General features: G+C 48.6%; 1 protein-coding gene and 1 long non-coding RNA gene across 3 annotated transcripts; both read right to left on the reverse strand.

The window, feature by feature from the left end:
* Positions 1–2,647: 2,647 nt before the first annotated feature.
* Positions 2,648–6,409, reverse strand: LOC122455816. Its single transcript, XR_006274307.1, has 2 exons — positions 3,987–6,409; positions 2,648–3,318 (listed from the first exon to the last, which is right to left on the reverse strand). It is a non-coding gene; the product is annotated as an uncharacterized LOC122455816 (long non-coding RNA).
* Positions 6,410–6,591: 182 nt separating this feature from the next.
* On the reverse strand, positions 6,592–11,815 carry LOC119861936 (transforming growth factor beta activator LRRC32-like). 2 transcript variants are annotated; one of them, XM_043492469.1, is made up of 2 exons: positions 11,626–11,815; positions 6,592–9,398 (listed from the first exon to the last, which is right to left on the reverse strand). In XM_043492469.1, the coding sequence occupies exons 1-2, from the start codon at positions 11,633–11,635 to the stop codon at positions 7,633–7,635; spliced, it is 1,776 nt and encodes a 591-aa protein (XP_043348404.1). In that variant the 5' UTR covers positions 11,636–11,815; the 3' UTR covers positions 6,592–7,632. The 2 variants fall into 2 exon arrangements, with proteins under 2 accessions (XP_043348404.1, XP_038273677.1); XM_038417749.2 differs by having other exon boundaries at positions 6,592–9,627.
* Positions 11,816–19,533: the final 7,718 nt, after the last annotated feature.

The raw sequence follows: 19,533 nt of genomic DNA on the forward strand, positions 1-19,533 counted from the left end.
TAGAAAACCTTGATTTCCCTCAGGGGGAGAAACAGAGTAAAATTAAAGGGAAAAGTTTATGAGCTTCTTTTGCAAAGATCCTTCAACCCCAGAACATAGTGTAAGAGTCTCCCACTTGCCTCAGTTACCCAGCCTCCAACAGCAACCTCCCTCACCTGCTGCACAGGGGACAGGAGGCTCACTTAGGCCTTGTCTTCATGAGGAAAAAAGGTGCGTTCTCGAGTTAACTAGCATGGGATAAAATCCTAGAGAAGATAAGGCAGTTTATGGTTTCACATGAGCTAGCAGGTTGAGTTAGACTATGAGAGAGCCTTGGGTTTACTGTGACCTGTTCACATGCGTTAATACTACAGCTGCCTTGTCTTCACTAGGATTTTACCTCCTGCTCATTAACTTGAGTTAAGAACAGAACACACCTTTTTCCTAGTGAAGAGACAGCTGTAGTGTCTGTGAAATGTTCAGTGGACACTGCACTATGTAAACCCTCGGGATTATGGGAAAACATTCCTCCTTCCCTATCTTCCCCTTAGATGCTGTGCTTGGCACACTGAGCAACAGAGAACAAAATCTCCAGCCTTTGGAAGCTGCTTCTTGCATCTTTATGAGGACTGGAGTAGGGTGGACATCCGAAAGGCTACTTTGGGCACAAAGCCAGCATCGAGACTTTTGTATGTGGTTGCAGCCAGTCATCTTTAATACAGAAGTGCATCTAATGAAGACTAGAGGGCCCAGCATGCAATGCTCCAGTTCAATTCAAGTGACCATCCACTCAGATTGAAAGGGAGACATACTGAGGTCTGTAGACTCCCTGGGCTGCCCTTTCATATTAAAGGTGAAGGTGCCTGTAATTGGTTCCATTTTACGTTGCCAGCACGTATAGCTCTTGGGTACCAGGTGAATTACTAAGGGCATGGCTACACTTGCAGATGTAGAGCGTCAGGAGTTAAACCAGGCCTCGGAGACTGCAGCAGGGAAAGCGCTGTCATGTGTTCACACTGTCAGCTGCAAGCGCAGTGATGTGGCCACATTTGCGGCACTTGCAGTGGCACTGGGAGCGGTGCATTATGGGCAGCTATTCCACAGAGCACCTCTTCCCATTCTGGTGCTGTGGCTTGTGGGAAGGGGTGGGGGGATATGGGGCATCCTGGGTCCTGTCCCAATGCCTTGTGATGCATCGCTTCGCATCCCTGTGCTTCCATCCACTTTTGGCACCACCTTTCAACGGCTTTTGTACTGAGTGCTCTGTCTTCCCTTTCGGTCTGTGGGAATGGATTCCGAACTGCTGAGGAATATGCTGATGGATCTCGCCAGCACATCATGGATTGCAGGCAAGTTACTCCTTAAGCTACAAAGTGACAGAGAGGAGTCCGACGATGATGTCGACTTGCATAATGCATACGACACAAGAATGCTTGTGGCATTCCCAGACATGCTCACCACAGTGGAACGCCGCATTTGGGCTTGGAAACAAGCACTGCGTGGTGGGATCACATCATCATGCAAGTCTGGGATGACGAGCAGGGGCTGCAGAACTTTTGGATGAGGAAAGCCACTTTCATGGGACTGTGTGAGGAGCTTGCCCCCACCCTGCAGCTCAAGGACATGAGATTGAGAGCTGCCCTGCCGGTGGAGAAATGCGGGGCTATTGCAGTCTGAAAGCTGGCAAATCCAGACAGCTACCGATCGGTCGCTAACCAGTTTGGAGTGGAAAAGTCGACCGTTGGAATTGTGTTGATGCAAATTTGCAGGGTCATTAATTGCATCCTGCTTAGAGGAGCCGTGACTCTGGGCAATGTGCGTGACATTGTGGCTGGCTTTGCACAAATGGGTTTCCTTAACTGTGGAGGGGCAATAGATGGGACGCATATTCCAATTCTGGCACCAGCCCACCTAGCCTTCGAGGACATAAATCGGAAGGGGTATTTCTCGATGGTTCTCCAAGCACTTGTGGATCATCTTGGGTGATTCATGGACATTAACGCGGGCTGGTCCGGAAAGGTGCATGATGCATGCATCTTTTGGAACACAGGCCTGTTCAGGAAGCTACAAGCTGGGACTTTCTTCCCAAACCAGAAGATCACCGTAGCAGAAGTCAAAATGCTCATTGTGATCCTTGGAGACCCTGCTTACCCTTTAATACCATGGTTCGTGAAACCCTACACAGGGAGCCTTGACAGCAGCAAGGAGTGGTTCAACAACAGGCTGAGTTGATACAACGACTGTTGCGTGTGCTTTTGGCCATTTAAAGGGCTGCTGGTGCTGTCTGTATGGGAAGCTGGACCGGGTCGATGACAACATCCCCACGGTTATAGCCGCGTGCTGTACCCTCCATAACATTTATGAAGGAAAGTGTGAAAGCTTCACTCAGGCATAGACCATGGAGGTTCAATACCTGGAGGCTGAATTTGAACAGCCAGAGACCAGGGCTATTAGAGGGGTCCAGCACAGGGCTGTAAGGATTAGGGATGCCTTGAGGGAGCAATTTGATGCTGAGAGCCACCAGTAATGTTTGGTGCCCTGCACGGGAGTGAAGTGCTGTGGCTCTAATGCTAGTAGGTATCTGTGTTTGCTATGTATGATGCACTGACTTGCAGTGCCTGTTGCTTTCCTGTGCTATGGTATCTTTTACCTAATGCAATAAAGAATGTTTTCAAAGCCAAAAAAATTCATTTATTGAAAAGAAACAACTGCTGGGGAACAGAAAAGGCATGACACATCTGTGCTGTGTGGGAGGAGGGAAGGGGATGGGGTGGGAAATGGACAAGCACAGATTTGCATGTGTCTTGTTATCATATTCAGCCTTCCTGTCTGGAGTGTGGTGCAATGGGTGCTGCACTTCAGGCTGGCTAAAATGCACGGTGAAGGGGGTTGAGTGCAGTGGGTAAGCGTCGTAGTTTGCTGGGCTGGGTGGTGAAGCTACAGGTGTTAGAGGCAGCTGGTGGTGGTAAGAAACTGGATGTTGGGTGAAGTGGGTTGGTGGTGACATGGGGGCACAAGGGAAAGAGTTTTGGGACAAGGGCTGCGGGGTGGGGCCAGGTGTGGATCTGCTCCGTCTGCAGTGCTATGAGTGCCTGCATTGAGTCTGCTTGGCGCTCCATAATGCTTAACAGCTGCTCCATGCTTTGGTGCCAGCGATCTGCATTCTGCTGGTGGAGCCTCCTTGCAGTCTCCCACCACTCCTATACTTTTTGATTTTCAGTAGGGACTGCTGCATGACTTCATGCAGAAGGTCCTCCTGGCTTCTTCGCGGCCGCTTCCTGATTCTTTGTAGCCTTTCGGCCATTGATAACAAGGACGGCTGGGATCTCAAGGTTGCATCTGTAAAGCCAAAATGCAACACTTAACAGAGGCAGCATTGTTCACACCAGACAGAGCAATGATTCAGCTGAACTTAAAGACAAGTACAATGTACACAATAGCAGAAAGTGCCTGTCCCAAAGCAAGTGCACATAACCCAAGGGAGCTCCGAAATGGTGAGTAAACATAGGGGCAAGGAGGACTGATTGATTCACGGCCGTACTGTCCTCTGGGGTTCTGTGCCTTGGGGAGAGCCAATAGCGGCAGGGGGCCCCTATACTGAACACTGTCCCCACATTTTCCACAGGATTTCGTCCTGGAAGATATCTCGCTGCTGAGGGTGACCTGGGAAGCAAGGGAGGGTATTCTACTACTATGCGGCTTCTGTCCTGGCCCTAATGCTGCTTGCCTGTGTGCATCAATGGTCCCTCCAACCCTCTCGACACCAGTGGCGTGGACATATTAACCTTACTGGGACAAGGAGCACATTAGCTTTGCCAAGGAACCTGTGCAAGCGGATTGCCCAGCTTCTGCATGAGACCTTTGATGAGATCACTGAGGTCGATTACTGCATTGTGAGAGAGCACATCAACGCCCTATTCCGCATCTAGACATGCATGCAACCCTAACCCTCCTCGTCCCAAGAGCCCACACTGAACAACTTCCTTCCCAAAATAAAAGCCACTTACCGGGCACCTCCTCTGCTGTTTGTTCTTCCTCAAACACTGTCTGCTGCAACTGGCTACCTTCCTCCTGGCTTGAAAACAGCTCCTGGCTGCATGCATATAGGGATGCTGGACCATCCTCTGGCTCTGGGCCCCCCTCCTCCTCAGCACCCTTGCTCCTGCTTTCCTCCTCCTGCCCTGTTGAACTCTGGACTGCTAAGGCCTCTGGTGCTCTTCGGAGTGGAGGTGGGGTCACCCCCAAATATTGCATCCAGTTCTTTGTAGAAACAGCAGGTCGCAGGGGCAGCACTGGAGCGGCCATTTGCCTCTCGGGCTTTGGGGTAGGCATTCCGCAGCTCCTGCACTGCAGAGTGTCCCTGTCATGGCCCCTTTCCAGCATGACCCTTGATATCTGGAACTGGACAGCTTTCTCCCCTCAAACATTGATGAGGTCCAGCTCTTCGCCATTGCTCCATACTGGGGATTGCCTGGTGCATGGAGGCATGGTCACCTGGAAAGATTCGCTGAAAGCACTCCGCGCCTGGCTGAGCAAACAGGAAGGGGAATTTCAAAATTCCCAGAGAATTTAAAGGGGGGGTCTGAAAGTTGGTCATCTGAGGGTGGGGCAGTAGAATTCAAAGTGATGACCAGAGTGGCTAGAATAGGCATTGTGGGACATTTCTGGAGGCCGATCAGAGTGCATTAATGGACCAGGGCATCCACACTGGCACTTTGGCACTCCAGCTGGGGTGCAGCAAGCTTTATGCTTCTCATGGAAGTGGATTACCAGGGGCGCTCCAGCCATGGACTCTGGGCGCTCTACGTGCCTTGCCAGTGTGAACACCTCAGGAGTTAGGGCACCCAGGGCTGATTTAATGCGCTCTAACTTGCAAGTGTAGCCAAGGCCTAACGAAGCTCTCAGTGGGGCACAGCAGGGTTGTCCTGGTTTAGAGAGCATGGAATGTACAACACTGAAGGCTTCTTCATGGGGGCAGGGGAAGGTGATGATGAATAAATCCTGTGAAGGCCAAGTCAGCATACTGTGGAATGCATGGAAAGTACAGCCTAGTATGTGGTTTAAATGAGGAACATTACTAACCAAGAGGCCACCCAAAATGCACATTTACAGCTTCAAAAACACCTGTCAAAAAACAACAGCACCTGCAACTGGGGCTTTGTTTATCATGAAACACCCTCTGAAGTAACCATGCCCTGGATATGCAGAGGGCATCCAGCCCTATCTCCCTTACCTTCTCTTGCATGATAATCACAGCTCTTGGGAGCAGCCAGATTGATTATATAGCACCAGTGGTGTGTGCACAGTGCTCTCCAGACAAATAAGAAAATACATCCCTGTCCTAAGGAGCTTCTAATGTACATGAGACTGATAAATCCATAGACAACAACAGAACCTGCTGGGTAGGGAGGGAAGCACAGTGGAATAAAAAGACCAGCATAATCCCATGGCCTATCTTGGCCACAGTATCCTTCTGGATCAAAGAGAGTCTGAACTGAACATGGAAACATGGGCTCAGCTCCATCCAATAAGATGGGCATAGATTCCCATTCGTTAGGAAAGTCGGTTTGTCACGGCACATAAGGCAGTAGTCGCAGACGTACAGACACAACGCAGGTGGCGGGGGAGGGGGAGGTAGAGGGCAGCACCTTCTTTAGAGAAAATTGTCCTTTATTTTACAATAAATCATTTAATGACAATTCATGAATAATTTAAACCTTTTCCAAGCCCCATTCATTCTGCGGTACTCTGCAGCACCAGACGTGTAGAGCTCGACTTGTAAACATTCCTGGGTGTTGCACTCAGTGTCAGGCTGGCTGGGTTGACAAAAACTAGAACTGAGGAACCCTGAAAAGCCATGTTTTTTGTCACAGCAAGCCTGGCAGCGACAGGGTGGAGAATGAATGTGTCTGAGCTCAAGCACAACTCCCATGATGCTAATGAGTGTTTCTCTTTGACTTCCTGAGTCCCAGAATGAGTAACCTGGCAGCTAGAGAGCTGCAGTCTCAGTACCACAGGAGCAGAGTCCCCTACTCACCAGGCCCTGCTCAGCACCTCAGCTTTCAGGACTCTGCTCCTGCAGCATCTTTTAAATCGATTGCTGGTTATCTGGGGAGTGTAAGCACCAAAGGTGAGAGTGTTACTGGTTAGAACAGTGGGAGCTCTTTGCCTTGATGGCTTCTATGGGGGGGGCAGCTTTCCCTGGAGCTAGACAGCCCAATTGCACTCTCCTGTCATTGTGGAAGAAGTCAGCCTGTCACAGTCACGGCAGGCTTATGACAAGTTTAGAAATTGTGGCTTGGCTGTCCTAGTTCAAGCTGTGCCTGCACGCTGACCTGAAAAGCTTAGGAGTTTTGACTACAGAGAGGCAGAGAATTTTCAACTCGGGTTCTTTTTGTTGAGGTAGATTCATTCCTATCGCAATGGCCAAGAACATTCTCTGCTCCTTGAAGTCTTTAAACCACAATTTGAGGACTTCAATAGTTCAGACATAGGTGAGGTTTTTCGTAGGAGTGGGTGGGTGAGATTCTGTGGCCTGTGTTGTGCAGGAGGTTGGACTAGATGATCAGAATGGTCCCTTCTGACCTTAGTATCTATGAATCTATGAAACATGGCAAGCCACCCTCTGGCACAATCTGCACGGCTCAGAGCCACTTAGAAGTGTCAATTCAGCACAAAGGTTTGGATGAAAGTTCAAGGGACAGGAGTGTCAACAAAGGGGAGAGTCACGTTTTTAAACAACATCCTGGGATTCTACAGAAATCACCTTCTCCCCCTTCCCCACAAGGCCATTTTTGATACTGTAAGCTGTTGTGTTTTGGGCCATTACAGGAGAATACACTACGGATTTGTTTACACTACAAGTGCTACAGCCAAACAGCTGCACCTGTAGTGAAGAAACTCACTACAGTGATAAAAGGGTTTTTTCTATTGCTGCGGTAAATCCTCTCCTTTGAGAGGCAGTTGCTGGATGAATTTTCTGAGGACCTAGCAGTGTCTACATCAGGGTTTAGCTCAGCTTAACTAAATCTCCCTGGGTGTGAACTTTTCACACCTCTGAGCACTGTAGCTAGGTTGACCTAAGTTTTAGGCGTAGACCAGGCCTAACACTTCCTTACAAGGGGCGTTTCACATGACTCTGCAGCCCTCATATTGCAGGGGGGAAAGAAGGGGTGAGGGGCTTCTTGTTTACTAGGTTGACAAGTAACAAGTATTTAATTTGCCTATTGAAGGCCAAGTGATAACTCCTGGAGAATGCTGAACAGTTCTGCAGAATAACAATTCTGTTGCTGTGGAGATAATTATCTGTTCACAAACAGAAGAGGATGGGTTCAGCTATGAAGCAGGAGGGGGAGATCCATTCAAAGAGCAGCAGCCTTGTTTCAGGGCAGAACCCATCAGGGAATTCTTTCTAAACACAGCAATATTTCCAAGGCTCCCATAATAAGCAGTTATCCTTTGCACACAAAAAAAAGCAATATGGAGAGATGGCCCATGGAGGCTACAGCATGTGTCGAAGCTGCTTGCATCAAGAGCGAGCACAGAACATTGATTTGATTTTGAATGTTTTATTGTCTTGTTTGTGAAGCCTTTAATAGTGAGGGGCAGGTGCTTAAAATACAATAAATATTATTCTCCCTCTTCTGCCCCATACTATACTTCTGTAACTCTGTCTGTTACAATCTCTTCAGTTCTCTTTTCCTTATTTGGATGATAAGGAATGGGGCCCACCCTGTTGCTTGTGAAACTCAGATACTTTGACAGCTTCTGATTCTTTTTCAGATGACAGAATATCCCACAGCTGAGAAACAGAAAGCAAAGAGTGATCACCACCACCAATATCATCAGGTAGCGATTTCCTATCTGATGAGGACAAAGCCACTGGGGCTTGTTGGCTATCTTCACTGAGAAGTTCCTGTTCTTGTCCTGATAAGAGCACAGAGTTTCATTCAGATCCAACACACTCACACGGGCAGCTTGTAGAATTTCCAGCCAGCTCAGTGCACAACAGCTAAAGGGATTGCCAGCAACGTTCAGATGATTGAGGCTGCTGGACCATCTCATAGTGGCAGGTTTCTCTAAGGCCTGGAGGTTGTTATTGCGAATGTCCAGGTTTTCCAGTGGAGAGCAGATGAGGTCAGGGGGCAAAAGACTCAACTTGTTGTCTGACATGTCCAACTTTTTCAGCATCTTCAGACAAGGGAACTCCGTATTTTTATTGTCCATCTGGTTTCCTCTCAGAGAGAGCTTCTGCAAGGAGAATTCCAGACCCTCCAGAACTCCTTTTGGCATGAACAAGTCTTCATTCTCAGACAGATCCAGGGATATCAAAGAGGTTTGGTTGAACATGTAAGGATATAGCCTCACAATGTTGTTCCTACGTAAACTCAGATACTTCAGCTGAGGTATGTCACAGAAGGATGTACAGTTACCTCTTGGAGCTGAGTTATGACCTGTTGGGACCTCTCTTTTATTAGCATTCTGGCTCTCACAAGGCTGGAGACTGTTAGAACCAAGGTCAAGTGTTTCCAGTTTGGGCAGAATACCAAAAAACCACTGTGGCAAGGAATGAATGAAATTGCCTTGAAGATCCAGTGATTGCACTGACAGAAAGGCATTGTCATGCATCATGCCTGGCTCCTTGCTTTTCATATCACCAGGAGGTGACTCCACAGCGATATTATGGAGACAGTTCTTAGCCATATTGAGATTCTGGAGGGAGCTCAGATTGTGAAGGAAAGTAACTGGGAACAAATACAACAGGTTACTGCTGAGATCTAAGTCAGTTATCTTTGACAGTCTAGCTGCTGCATTGTAAATATTCAAGGATATGTTAGGTCTTGCCATCTCATCATACCACAGTCTGAACTCTGCTGTATTGGTGGAACTTGGTGCCAAAGAGACCATGGCATTATCAGAGAGGTTTAAGTGTGTGAGGCGATGCATCTTGGGGAGCTCTGGAAAGAAGATCAGTTTGTTATGACTCAGATCTAGCACCTGAAGCTGGTAGTGTTCCTTTCTCTCCTCTGTAACAAAGAACTCCAGGGCATTGTAGCTGAGATTTAAAACTTGCAGTTGTGTGAGGCTGAAGCCCGAGATACAGTGAAGGGAATTCATGGCTAAATTCACCACCTTTAGACTTACCAGAGCCTCAAAAGCGCCTTCCTCTATTTCCGTGATGTAGTTGTTGTTAAGGTCGATCTCTCTTAGCTGTTGAGTTCCCTGGAAGATGCTCCCTGGCAGCCTGGTCATCTTGTTCCAGGATAGATCCAGTTTCTTTAAAGAGGTGAGATTGCTGAAGTACCAGGCTGCCATATCACTGTCCAAATTATTTGCCGAAAGATCCAGGACCTTTAGATTCCTCAGTGACCCGAAGGCTCTTCCATTGGTGAAATAATTCCTATCAAGGTGGTTTGCAGCTAGGAGCAGAGAGTGAAGATGAGTTAGATGAGTCAGGGCCATTTCTGACACAGTTGCCAACTGGTTGAAATGCATGTTGAGGTGCTCTAGCTGCCCTAACTTTGATGTGCAGCTTTCCGTCAGGTTTTGGATGAAGTTGTCAGAGAGGTCGAGCTGCTTAACCCCATGGCCAAGCTTCTCTGGAAATGTGCGGAGGCCAAGACCTTGGCATGAGACCTGAACTGAACTCTATGGAGAAACAAGGAAAGCCATCAATGAGAGTGAAGGAGCTCAGCCCACACCTCATTTCAGACCTGGCTCCTCTCCTATCACACACGCACCTTACTGCTGTTTGGAATTTATACTAGAAATCTTCAAATACAAGCACGCGTCCCCCTTGGGCGAGTACTTTCAACGTGGCGGGCTGAGATCAAGGCATAAGCTCCTTCACACACAGTTTCTAGCATAATCACAAATCCGACCTTGTGGGTGAGAAGCTCTTTCAGAGCTGTAGGGGGTTCTTTGTGACCCGGCTTTCTGAGGTACAGTGGGGGCTGGAACTCAGAGCCATCCCTTGGGTATGGCGAATCGCGGCGACCGTTCCGGGCCCCGTGCTTTGGGGGCCCCTGAGGACGGGACCGATGGAGTGGCGAGGTCAGTCCCAGAAGTGACAGATTTGTCACTTCCACACAGGGCCCTGCATCCCCCTAGGGAGGGCCTTGTTAGCACTATTACCTTCAGAGAAGCCCCTGAAGCAGCTCAGGTTATTGGTTTGGGCTGCTAAAACCCTCCAGACTGAGTGACACAGATGCCCCTATGCTGGGCAGCAGATCACAGCTTAGAGTCAATGAAGGAACCACACAGCACTTCTGTTCCCTCTCCTGAACAAAAATAAGGCACGAGGGAGGCAGACAGCTCATGACTGCTAGGTCAGCACTGTTCATTGGCTGATCTCAGGTACTATCATCACCATCCTTTTCCCTCCAGCGGCAAGGGTCTGTGTCACACTCACTGGGCTGCAGAAGGGTATGAGACTGTGTGGAGTCTGCCAGCTGCATCCCAGAGCCTAGGTTGCAGTGCGGTGCGTGTCCTGATGGCTCCTCTGTGCCATGCGCCACGCCCCCAAGCACAGCCCTCAGTCAGGCACATATCCAAGGAGGGGGCAGGGAGAGAAGAATAGTTCCCATTGGGACCTGCCTCGTCATTTCTTATCCCACAATGAGAAACCTCAATCCTCTGGCAGCCACAATCCTCCCTCAAGTGTCAAGTGATCCATCCCACCTCCTCTAACCACAGCCTATCACTTAGCGAGCAGGAAAAGACCCAGCCAGGGGGTGTGATCAAGCAAGGAGGCAGTGCCATGACCTCTGTCCCTTGTTTTCAAGCCATAGTTTGTCATTCACTTGAGTGACTGGCTGGGAGCGAGCTCCAGTTTTAGCGCCTGGCCATGAAGGAAAAATGATGCCTAGGGATTAGTGTTCTCCCTGTCACTGGAGAGACTGGGTTTGAGTTCAGGCCCATGTCCCCTTGCTCTCCAGGCCAAGACAGCCGGGGAGTAGAAGCTGGGTGGGTATAAGGGGATGGAGAAAGCTATCATTCTCATTGCTTACGGGGGCCCAGACAGTCTCCTCCTCTCTCTGCTCTATCCCCCATGTTCTAATTTTAGAGATCTGGTATTTCACCAACTGGTCCCCAAAGGGGAGCCAACCCAGAGATCAGTCACAGAAAAGTGGGGGTGGAACAGACAATACAGGGTGACAAGATGTGTCCAGGGTATTTAGTGTTTCCTGGCCCCATACATACAAGCATTGTGTCAAGCCTCACTCAGACACATGGTATCCAAGAAGCTGCCCAAGACAGCGTCTGTCTGGTAGAAATTGCTGAAGATGAGGGGTAACGATAGCTCAGGATGACAAAATGAAAGCACCTGGGTACAAGGCTAATGGTGAAAGGGGGGAAATTACAAGGCAGAGGTGGGGGGAGAGAGGCTTGAAGACAAGGTCTGAAAGTCCTTGAGGCAGAGAGAGACAAGAAAGTGTAAGAGAGGGGACATTAAAAAGACAGGCTAGTGAAGAGGTGGCTGCTAGGCTGAGGTGATCAGAGTTTTGGGGGAAGATTTTCAAAATCTGGTTTTAAACTTTCAGTATCACAGCAAGGTGTGAGCACAACCAGCAGTTCCTGTCTGAGACCCACCGGCGACATTGTTTGGCTATTAAATCACAAAGGATCCCGGGCAATTAGCCTTACCTGCTGGCATGGCAGAGGCTTTGGGCTCACCTCCACACTAGGCTGGGCTTTGAGAACAGATGGGAGCAGCCAGAGCAGCAAATATCCTCTTTCAGCCAGCCGGTGTTCTGACAGAAACATGATAGGCTCCAGGAGCAAGCAGCCCCTTCCCATTGCTTCTGTGCTTTCATCTGGGCTAAGGGAGAGAAAGACTTCTATATAAATAGGCTCCAGCGCGGGCTTGGGGAAGGAGATAGTGTGTGGGAGTCCCAGCTACGGTAGTGGGAAAATAAAGATATAAGCCTCTGATGGGGAAAAACAGTGTATGAAGCCACAAAGGAAAGAGAAACTAGGGAACAGGGGGTGGAGATGCCACTACACATACTTCCAGGTGATCATTTGAAACTCTAAAGGAAATAAATATCAGAAAATGGAGCAGACAAGGTCCAGAGAAGGAGAGGAGTTTCTGTGGGGATTCCCCAGTTTGGAAACCACATTGTTGTCCAAAGGGTTTGTCCTAGGGTCTTATTTGCAGCCACCTCATGCTGTGCTCTGGGTCAGAACTCACAGCTAAGCCTGGTTAGCTTGGATAGGGGATCCCAAGCGAGCAATTAGACACTATAGGAAATGCTGGGCTCAGGCTAGCACCTAAGACCAGATGGTGCCACCAGGCAAAATGTAAACTGGAAGAGTAGGGCCCCCTTTGCTGCCCAAGCTGGAATAGTCACAGGTGGGAGGTGCTGGACATTTGAGGGGAATCGAATCCCTTTCTGTGGTGATAAACAGCACTGGGGTCATTGTTCAGCACAACTGGCCATGCCTTCCTCTATGAGGTGGGGGAGATGAGGCTGGAGTGAGCCTGGAGAGGGAATTCCCTTCTCCCTCTCTGGGCTACTGCAGCTCATGCAGAGGGAAATTTTACAACAACACCTGACCCTTTGCTGGGGAGCGAATGCACCAAGGGTTTTACCATCCAGCTCCCATGAATGAGTCACCCAGCACAGTCCTGAGGTGAAGTCCAGCTCACACCCTCACGAGGGGTTTCCTGCACCTGGAGTATCCCCTGGGCTCCACTGGTGCATCTGCTAGGGGGTGCCCAGTCTCCCACAGCCCATGGGCTGCTTCTATTCCCAGGATCAGAGAAACCTCTCAAAGGGATGGGCGATGGAGCCTCCCTGTCCTACACCAAAAGGGAGGCGAGGGCAGAAGAGATGGGCTCAGAGAGGTGACCCCGTTTAAGCCCCTGGCATTCCACCTTCCCCTCCCCCCAAGACAGTAACAAATGTACCAAGAGGGAACATGCCCAACCCAGCCACACAGCTCTGAGCAGCAGCAGCCAGCAGGAGCCTTTCACCTCCAGCATAGGGCGCAGTGCACAGAGAACAGAAGCCATCACTGGGATGAGTGAGCAATGAGTCTGCAGTCTCAGTCCAGGGCTCTGTGAATAGGTGTTCACAACATCCCCTCACCCCCAGTTAGCCCCAAACTGAATGGGCCACAGAGAATGACCGCCTGTCTTTCCCTGGCGGGGCTTAGTGTAGGGTGGAACAGGCCTAGGCAGGAGCCAGGGGTATATGTGGGTGATGGGAGGGGGAATTTGTGGTGCCATTGCCCACTGCATTATCATCATGCCCTCCTCCTGGGAACCTGATGGTGTGAAGCACGTCTGGAAGATATTGCCTGGTATTTACACTGCACTGGGGGAGAAAGGGGAGAGAGAAGGGATTTTCCTATGACAGCCTCATATTTAGGGTGACCAGATGTCCCATTTTTATAGAGACAGTCCTGTTTTTTGGGACTTTTTCTTATATAGGCATCTATTACCCCCCACCCCGTCCCTTTTTTCCCCACAGTTGCTATCTGGTCACCGTACTCACATTAGCTCCCACAGTACTAGCATATCTCAAAAAATAATTTTTCTGCAGTCACATATCCAGGGCCACTCTGCCACCTACTGGTTGGTCTATATATGTCACAACAAGAATGTTTGGTTGCTGGGACAGTTCATGGGATATTTTGCCAAGTGGACTTTTTTTTGTTTGTTTGGCTCAATGCTTCATTCCTTTCCTGCAGCAGGCAGCACCACCACTGCCCAGATTTCACAAGAGCTTTTATATTGTGGGAAAGCTCTTTGTTTCTTATGGTTCAGGGCTCAAGCAAAATGCAGTGCTGAGGGTCAGATGCACCTCAGTGAATAAACAGGGCTCTTAGGGGTGAGTAGAGAATCCTGTGGAAGTTCTAGTCTCTGGACTGGAAAACCAGGTACAATGCTTTAAACCCATCTTCTTGGTCAGTCCTCACTGGTTGCAGGGCCCCTGAAGGCATCGGCTCTTCTAAACCTTGCTTGTTCATATTGGTTCTATTGAAGGCCTGGGTTCAAGGCCATGAAGGTAAACACAGACCTTAGAGAGAGCAAGCCTTTATTGTTCTTTAGAGACAATCAAAAGATGTCACAAAATGTGTACAGCTCCAAAAAACATGGAATCTCCACTTAGGGAGACACTGGCCTGCAGCTCTCTAGCTTACCTCCTCCATCCAGCTTCACCACCCCTAGCAAGGAGCAGAGGAGCGGGAAGGGAGTACAGGGAAGGGAACAAAGTTAACCTCTCTCCTGGTATGGGTGATCTAACTCCCTAGCACAAGACCCAGGCTCTGTGCATCCCCTAGCCTTTTTCCATATCTGCAGAGTGTCAGAGGGGGGAACCCAAACAAACTCCTCTGTGCACTTTAAATAGCTGGTTTAGGTCTTTAGGGTGAAATTAACTGAAAGTCCCTGATCAAACTCTGGCACACTCATGCACTTCTTGGAGAATCCCCAGCATTTCCATCCAAAGGCTGGGAATTTCCTGTACCTATCCATATCTATTCTGCCCTTTGGAAGAGGAAAAGGTGTCAGTGCTGGCACCAATGACAGTGGCAATAGTGATGGGCGTATTTGCACCATCTGGAACACAGACATTCTCAAAGAGAACAGCCGTCCTGGCAAATATCTTGGTGCCAGAAGAGGTGTCTTGTGCCTGTGCTGAAGATAGTGCCATGGTGAGTTTGGCAGCATGAAAGAGACAGCCTGCTTGGACCCCTGAATATAGGGCCACATGAGTAATTGAACATGGCCCTGAATATCATCTTTCACAAGGCAAGTTGAATTGGGCTCTCTGGAGTGGGCCAGAAGAACTTACACAGCTGGTTCAGAGGGGATCCCATCTTCCTCCATTATGTTCTGGATGGAAGTTGGAGGCAAATACTGCTGTGGGGATTCAAGCAGTGGCAATGTAGCCAACAGCTTTGAGGGGGGTCTTCAACAAGAGGATGATGGTGATGGTGCAAGCATTGGAGGCTTGAACTGAGGAGGAGTATGTGCCAAAGACGACAGCAGCACTGGTAAGGAGTCCCCAAGGGAAACGTGTCGGTGCTGGAGGAGAATGATGCCTCCTGTTTTTCTTCTCCTTGGCCTCTCTCTGCAAGTTGGATGCTATCTCTTCTCCATTTTCTCTGGGGGAGGGTCATGGAGATCTGGAAGCCTGCCTTTTGCTTACAGGATCGACCAGCATCTATTCTAACAGGCCCAAAGGAGTCTTCAGTGCTGTCACAGATCAGTGTGCCAGTGTGGACTGTCTACATGGAGCTTGTGGTGAAGGATGGTGCCATATGGAAAGCTCAGCCTCTGCAAACATTAGCTTCGGAAAGGTGACCTCAGGCCCGATATTGCGGGAAGTGCCAAGGCAGGAGTGGCGAGGTGCCTCTATGGCCTCTTTAGAGAAGACCTCACCACAGAAGCAAACCTCAAGCTTCCTGCAGGAGTATCAGGTCAGTTTACTTGGATGCTTGCAGCCTGAGCTACCTGTCCCTCCTTGTCTAAGGAGTACAAAATGGCAAGTCATGCACTGGGACACAATGTGTGATTGTCCCAGGCCTGGGGCATGGGACACATGCATCTGTCTCAGGGAAGATGGCTGAGCAAGGTGCTCATCTTTTGAACCCCATACGGAACTTGAGATCTGACATGGTCCTGGAGATAACCCAAGGCCAACATCCAACTAACTGGTCACTAACAAAAACTAACAATAATTAGCTATGACTATCCAAAGAGCACAGGCTCATAGACCAGAGAACTAGCGCTGTTAGTTCTTGGTGGCAGTGGCAAAGGAACTTAGGTGGCTGGGAAGTGCACTCCCTTATACAGATGGAGCCAGTGACATCATTCCAAATACAAGCATGCGACTGTACCCCCCAGGGGCAATTGCTTTTTTGTTCAGCTCCACAGCTCAGCATCAGAGGCGCTGAATCCCATTAGCGGGAATACACAGAGAACCTGCTCTTGTGACTTGACACTGCTTCTGGGTGTTTCTCAGACAGAGCTAGACTGGGGCGGCTGGACAGTACCTGGCCAGACATGCTGTTTGACCCCAACTCCTGGATCTGGCTGGTCTAATGGTTTCAGCAACATGGCCCCATCAAGGGGGAGAAGGGAAGAGTGGCCACGCACCAGCAGTGCAACAGGCATTAGTGCTATAATGGGCCAGCATACTCTGCACACAGGAATAAGCTAGTAACTTTAGGCTCCTTGCCTCACACCACAGCCTTCCTTCCCTGAATGAGGTGACCTGTCGGCAGGTCCAGTATATAATACAGCACCTGCAAAACAAACGGCACAAAGCAGAGAGCCCAGATACTTCAGAGGGAATCTCTTCCCCACCAGTTTGAGAGTCCGAGCATGGTTCAGTGAGCAGGTGTCTATCACAACAAACACCATCACATCTGGCCTGACTAGCCCCCTTGTTGACTGACTCAGTAGAGAGGCCAAGGAGACTGAGTCCCCCTTTCCCACTTAGTGGGAGTTCTTCAGGGCTGGGGGGTAAGGCACATTGGCAGGGAATGGAGTGTGCACCTCCCATCAACACAACCATCTCACTTTGGACTGAAAATAAAGCTCCTGCTTTGCAGTAATGCCTCTACCCTGGGACTTTGGCTAATGGGGTACAGTTCACTCCCTTCTTTTGCATACTTAATGCCCATTCCTAGCTGGATGGCCTGTATCTCGGAGGGCTGGCATTCCCCAGTCACTGAGAGATCTCTCTGGTGTCCAGGCTTCGAGCAGAGGGAACTCTCATGCACTCATCTTGGGGAATGGGTCATGAGTGTGAGCTGTGAACTGCTCTAGATCCTGCTCCCCAGGCCATATATCAGGAAGTTACTGTTCATCTGTAATGGGCCAGTTCTGATTCTCTCTCAGGCTGGCTCCCTTCTTGCTAGTCACTCTCCACGGGGCGATTACAGTCAAGAGTGGCCCTAGCCATTTTGCCAGCCAGGACAGAAAACATTTTTGGTGCCCTCCTGCCCTGAGTGGCCAATCAGCAAGCAAAAATGGACAGCCAATCAGAGCTGAGGAAAACAAAAAGCTAAGTGGAATAGCAGTACTGTGGCCTGGAAGGAGGCGCCTCCTCACCTGACCCTAGAATCCGTCCTGAGTACAGTGTCTTCTGGCTCCACACGAATCCAAGAGAGGAGACCCATGGCCACTGAACAATGCTGAAGAGGTCAGGGTTCCGTACCATTAAAAGAATGCAGCACAAGGGAGCCCTAGCATGCAAAAATCATAAGGCAGGCCCCCAAAATGATAAGATTGCTTAAAAGTTATGAGATTTAAAAATATAAATCTGGGGGTTCTGAGCACTTAGGGTGCACTCAGTTCACATTTTCAGTATTTTCTCTGCAACCATAAATACTAGAAACTTTCATTTTTAAATAAAAGCTGTGATTCTCATGCAATCTCCATCCCAGTAGCTGGGGTTTTAAGAAAAATACCAGGTATGGGGAGAGTCATCATAAACTTGTGAGAATTCGCAACACAAACTGCTATCAGACAGAAGGTTCTAAAGGGGGAAAAAAAAAGTGTTTCAGCCATGACTGAACTAGGTCAGATCAGGAAAAAGCTTTATTTGCAAAGAAAATACTGACAATTTACATAAACTTACATCCCAGTTTATATACAGTATGTATATTTTATATACAGATCGTGTCTTGAATGAAGATGCTGACTCACAATGCAGCATCACTAGATCACTGTGTAGCTCATACAACAGTAAGACGGGCTCGGAGTTGCTGTATCTGTGACCAAAACTTCTTTGCCATACTATTTTAATTAACGAGCCCAAGTGGAGGTTTGCTGGAAGCAATGATTCATAAACTGTTGACTCAAAGGAAATGACACATAAACCTCATCTTGTAGGGGTACATTTGTAAAGGTATGCAACAACAACAACAAAATACATGATTGCTTCCTATTGCAAACTCAAGTGGATAGAGTGTACAATCCAGGAGCCAGAAACACTTATCTGCAGGACGATGGGGGTAATAAAAAGAAAGGGGGGAGGGACCTTGCTGCATGATGGACTGAAGTTCAGCCTTCAAAAACTAGATGGCTGACACTGCTTATTCCAAGTCACCAAAGGTTTTGTTCCTAATGCTCCCAGCAGGCACAGTCTGCTCTCAGAAGAAATAGCTGCAAGAGATGGAGGCACAGAATAATGAAACTTACTACACTGCTATTTGTTTCAACAGTGAGTGAGCTTCTGTATGCAGCAAGTGGTGTTTAGCCTGCATTCATACTTATTTGCAGCATTTCTGCATTCCAACCGATTCAAAAGCATCTCAGTGAGATGCGTAGCCTGAACACAGCATTTGTGGATAAATTCTCAATTTAGAGGGGTGACCTTTAGACTACCATAAAATACACAGTTCCTTTTCTTTGCTCTAGAAACTTGTGGCAATGCTGCTGTGTGCTGGAGAACAGCAACAGGATTCTGTTTCGGGGCAGGAGGCAATGAGCACTAAAACTGGAAAGACCAATAAGTAGCTGGACAACTCGGGAAGCTCAGGACTAATTCTCTTCACTGTCTCTCCCAAGAGGGACAAAAGGGCAGAATTGCTGAGATGAAGGGGATCTCCCAACCTGTGATAGCTCCCATGATTGTGAGAAAAACTGATCCATCCAGCTTAATTTGTTCAATTCAGAATACTTATCTAAACACAAATGCTGGCACTCTTCCACCACTGCATTTTAATTTCTAGTTTTCTTTAAGAGGAACATCGCAGTCCAGTGATGACCAGGCACGATTTGTCAGTAGGAGCAGGGCTATTTGAGTCCTCAATAGGTTAAGAAGGCAACCTGCTTATCTGTGTAAGAAGGGCACTTGGGAATAGCAAAGGCAGCAGGTCAGTCATTCCAAGGTAGACAGCTCACAACTAAAGACATCTACTGCAGATATTTGCTTCTTTTAACAATGGCCTGACTGTAGCAGCATTTCCAGTTTCTCTAAAAACTGTCTCCACAGAAAGAGTTTTGGGGGTTTAAAATTGTATATTGTAAATCAGTAACCATTTTCTACTTTTCTGCAACTGGGGCACAGCTAGCAATAAAATGACAGTTAAGGCCCACTGGTGAGGGTGGAGGAAGTAGATTGCTACTCAAAGGGAAAGGACTGAGACACAAACAGGAAGGCAGCAGGGGCTGCATTTGCAGAACACAGCACCACACACACATACCAGAATTCCCGATATGCTCGACATTGTCCATTACCGAAGCACTCCCTTGTCTTAAACCGATTAGCAACTGACACCTGTCAGACTGGAAGACATCACAGTGGATGACTGAAGCAAGCCCCTATTTTCCCTAGTATCTTGTTAAACTCTCTCACACTGCCTCTTTTTGCCCCTGGTGACTACTAGAATCTGGTCTCACATCTCTTCTGCTCAACTTTCTTTGCACAACCAGAAAATTAAACAGGGGCCCTGAGATGTCTCAGAAAGAAGCCATGCTATAACCTAGATTAGGGGTGGGCAAACTTTTTGGCCTGAGGGCTACATTGGGGAATACAAATTGTATGGCGGGCCATGAATGTTCACAAAATTGGGGTTAGGGTGTGGGAG

Source organism: Dermochelys coriacea, chromosome 9 (genome assembly GCF_009764565.3).
Source record: "Dermochelys coriacea isolate rDerCor1 chromosome 9, rDerCor1.pri.v4, whole genome shotgun sequence".
Classification (NCBI taxonomy): domain Eukaryota; kingdom Metazoa; phylum Chordata; order Testudines; family Dermochelyidae; genus Dermochelys; species Dermochelys coriacea.